This window comes from Ceratina calcarata, unplaced genomic scaffold, assembly GCF_001652005.2.
Source record: "Ceratina calcarata isolate Rehan_Ccalc_2016 unplaced genomic scaffold, ASM165200v1 scaffold298.2, whole genome shotgun sequence".
Taxonomy (NCBI): domain Eukaryota; kingdom Metazoa; phylum Arthropoda; class Insecta; order Hymenoptera; family Apidae; genus Ceratina; species Ceratina calcarata.
Genome location: NW_017152248.1, coordinates 61,405 through 65,653, shown reverse-complemented (window position 1 = coordinate 65,653; position 4,249 = coordinate 61,405). Strand labels below are relative to the sequence as shown.

General features: G+C 39.7%; 1 protein-coding gene across 1 annotated transcript in view; it reads right to left on the bottom strand.

Moving 5' to 3' along the window:
• Positions 1-3,317, bottom strand: part of LOC108624133 (putative defense protein 3) — a 5,350-nt gene extending 2,033 nt beyond the window's left edge. The window contains exons 1-2 of the mRNA XM_018023220.2: positions 2,837-3,317; positions 707-914 (exon numbers count right to left, since the gene is read on the bottom strand). Of these exons, the coding sequence (XP_017878709.1) occupies positions 707-914; positions 2,837-3,059 (431 nt within the window). The 5' untranslated portion in view covers positions 3,060-3,317. The remainder of the gene's footprint in view (positions 1-706; positions 915-2,836) is intronic.
• Positions 3,318-4,249: the final 932 nt, after the last annotated feature.

Genomic DNA, 4,249 nt, shown 5'->3' with positions numbered 1-4,249 from the left:
TGTTTTTACTTTATTATGTAAAAATTATTTCTTTAAATGATTGAAGTTAGTATTAATGAGTGGGTCGTGCGAACTCGATTATCTGCCTACTAATTCAACTAATTGATGAACGACGTGGCTAAACACGTCTTCGACTACTACGCCCGACAGACAGTCACTCCTAATTTGAAGGATGTTTCTTCTTCCGTACACCGACCACGTCCAGTATAGTATGTTATTATTCTTTAGAGGGTGCGGCGAATAATTGGCATTTCAGTCATGGCTTGCCTTTAATTATTCCCCCAACTTCGTGATTCCGTTTTACATTTAATAATCGACTATTTTCTAGTAACGCGCGACGACCGTAATAAACGTTATCGCTCGTTCACGATAAGAGTGACGCAAGCCGACAGATCGCAATTCTTCTGGGAACACCCGTTCGCCAAAGTGGTCTCGATTAGCATAAATTAAATTTACTGCCCTGTATATATAATACATTTATCTATTCTATCTCTTATTAAACTTGACAACGTACACAATTTACGTCAATTCCATTACGAGCCCACATCGTTCGAATTAATCAAATTTCAATACTGGCTTAATCGATTAATCGCAAAATTATGTCAGCACGTTTCGATTTTTAGGGTCTGTGAAATCCCGGCTCTCTCGAGTTTCTCGCGATGCGTTTATCTCGTGCTCGTGCAGGTTGAGAAAAATTGGCACTCACGTGAAGTACACGCGACCGTGCGCGTTCGGCGGTGCATTCCAGATAAGGGTGGCCTGTTGTTTCACTTCAGGATCGGCGTGTGTCACGGCACTGCACTCGGGGTGGGTATTCGTGTTATCGGTCTGCGCCCAGGAACCGATCCAGCTGTTCGTCTCTTGGTCACGTGCCTGAATGAAAAAACCCTTGAACGGCGAACCGCTGATCGTCACTGGAAAAACAGTTTGAGAAAACTTAATCTCGGGGGAAACTCGGGTTATAGACTGATACTATAGAGTAGATACTGATAAGAAGAAAAGGAGTAAACGACCCTACAGGGACGTGTTAGTCTCTGTACAAACTTTGTAGTGTTGTTTTTCTAAGACACTTGATTTTATAAACGAGAAATTAAACCTAACATTTTATTACTTATTTATATTTAATAATGCATTCTAATATTTATTCTCATTTTATGAATGAATGAATTTTATCAATGTTTTACTTAAAATTTGTACATATTTGTTTTATATTGTAATCATCTTCCTTTTTAAAAATAATAATAATTATGTCTTCTATATGCGCGAACCTTTTTGAAATTTTCTAGCTAAATTACAGTGTAGAGTCTTTGTGCTACTTTCTATCGATACAGTGACTTTTTGCTTTAGCCGTACACGGCTTTTTTTCTTTCCGCTCTTTTGATCGATACGCGGTATTAGAGTCTCGGTACACAAAAGGCGACGTTGAACGCACAAAGAACGCAATTTCAATAGCCAAAAAAGGAAACAACGAACCTACTTGAATGCATGCAAAATCAAAGCACGGAGTTTCGTCTTTTATTTTAATTCAAAGAATTGTCAAACGAATCATTGAAAGTTAAAGAAAATTCATTTTCGAAACTAATCCTGATTTATTTTTTTCCTATTAGTTTTCCAAAGGAGTCTGGCAGCCTGTGTGAAAGCTACGAATTACTCCGTCAACGATCGGTGAGTAGATTTTTCTTAAAACTTGGAATGAGTAAATTAAAGATAAAAGATTACATGATTGTGTTTGTTAATATATGTTAGGTTTTCGCGTGCACGCGTCGGGTAGGCGAGCTGTTCTAGAATGCTTGCTTTGGGTTTAAAGTAGGCAGGCTTAGGTCAGACCGCCGCGTGTATATCTCTTTTTTCTTTCGAGCGCGTATGAGAAATCCGCAACCTGGAATTCGCTCTACTCCTTATTTATCGAACCGCGCGGTTGCAGAATTCCTCGTTACAATTTCACGACACGATCATCGTGTGAATGAATGAAATCGTTTAAACTCACACGTTAAATCAGAATACTAATTAATATTACAATCCTTTCACTTCTCATACTTTGTTGTTTAGAATTTTGTCCCAAAAAATTATGTCAATCATAGTTTTATATTTCAATGAGTTTTTCATTAGGGGACGTGAATTGGGAGTTTGATATGACATTTCGCGACAGCAGACGCCCGACGATTAGCAGGAATTTTCAGCACGTTAATTTTGCTAAATCTACGCAGAAGCGAATTTCTTTCCGCGGGCGATTTAGGGCGCGTGTGCGGTGGGACGCGCGGCCGCTATTATTCCGATGATTGAACATGCAGAACCGCGAATCTACGAACCGTAGAATACGCGATTGTTAACCGTTTAGACGCGTTCCGCGTTGCTGCACGGTACCCGCGTTGATTGGATCGATTGTTCCGTTTCTGTTCTCCTTCCGCTCGATCATTCTTGCGCTATACCTTCAATCTTCACATAATCTCGCGTTTTCCGTCCGGCAACAATTGTTTTTTTTATTAAAGAGTCTTTACGATTTTTATAATATTATTTTAATAACAATCTCTCGGAGGACAGTTAAGATCAGGCAGGGGTAGTTCAGATGATTTCACTATTTCTTAACCCATTCGCTGCCAAGTTATTTCTTGGTAAGAGCACATATATTATCATACATAATCATTTAGAAGCAGAAAACCAAAGACGAGTATACTCGTCGTTGGCAATGGGCCTTCAAAAGAGCCTGCATGATATAATATATTTAAAGCAGGACGAGTATACTCGTCCTGGCAATGCGTGACACCCTGCCAAAGACGAGTATACTCGTCCTTGGCAGCGAATGGGTTAAAATATATAAAAATAAAATAAAACGTACCAGATATCTGGGAATTCGGGCCGTATTCGGAGGACGACGCAGCAAATGTGTAAGGGCTCGTATTCGTTGGTTGCGAAACCGCTGAGCCATGATTAGGTTCGTTAGTTTTATTCGGCTTCACGCAAACGTCCACCGGCGCCCCATCAGGGAAACAGTCCGCCAGAAGCGTTAAAGAAGCCACGACCAATACTCCGAACCCTAAGTTTCTCGTAGCGAATGCCATGATTCTTTCGCCGCGGTTAAACGGACAAAAGTTCGAAACGCGAATTTGAAATGATCGCCTCGAGTGACTCGAACGGTACTGCACCACTCGATCTCCGCGAAGTCAAACGTCGTGACCAGATCCCACCACGAATCTTGTAAAACTCACGCATGATTCCCGTTTGCTTAATTGATACTTTCACTTTCTTCAAGCCCTGCATCCAAGCTGACCCTGCTTCTATTTATACAGGGTGTCCCAGAAAAAGTGTAAGAGCCGAAGAGAGGTGATTCTGTGTTTCTAAAGAACAATTTCCTTTGCCAAAATGTAAAGTGAAGTATGGTTTTTAAATTATTAAAGAAGAACACTGACCAATGAGAGCACGTGTAGGGCCCGCGCTGAGTGCCACGATCCGAGTCAACCTACCCGTGGCTGGGCGCGGGCCTTACGCGTGCTCTCATTGATTAGTGTTTTTAATTAATAATTTAAAAACCATGACTCACTTTGCATTTTGGCAAAGGAAATTGTTGTTCAGAAACACAGAATCACCTCTTTTCGGCTCTAACACTCTTTTTGGGACTTGTATGTATCCCCAAGACGCATATCTAATAGTTATCAGTCGTTATCGTCTCTTCTGTTTTTCCCATGTTCGACTTTCCTCTGTACTTGAACTCTTGCATTTGAAAAATGCAATAATCTGTCTCTCGTTTTATTAACGTGTCAAGAATGTTTAATATTCTCGAGAACGATCACTTAAACTATTTCGTAAAGCAATCTACATAAAATTCAGTTGGTTAAATGAATGGGGGTAAAATATTTAAGAGTAAAGACTGTCGCATTGTTTCGCACATAATTCTGATGAACCGTGTGCCAGATTCCCAACAATGGAAAATCTTAATTCCGATGATCATGAGATATTATTCTGACAAATGGATAAAATTTGCACTTGGGTTTTTATTACATTCATGAAAATAATTATTATTCGTTATGAAATCGTCGGACGAAGTTGCCAACAAGTATTTTAACATCCTTCGATTGAACATTGATGACAGTAAGAACAGATCGGGGACCTTTGCTAATAACGTAGTTAACGTGAGCGATTGCGAATGAAAATAGAAAGTAACTCCTATGGACTCGTGAAAAATAAAAATGCCACGTTCTATAGAAAGAAGGAAAGTTTGTACTACGTTTCATATCACTATATTTATTCTTTT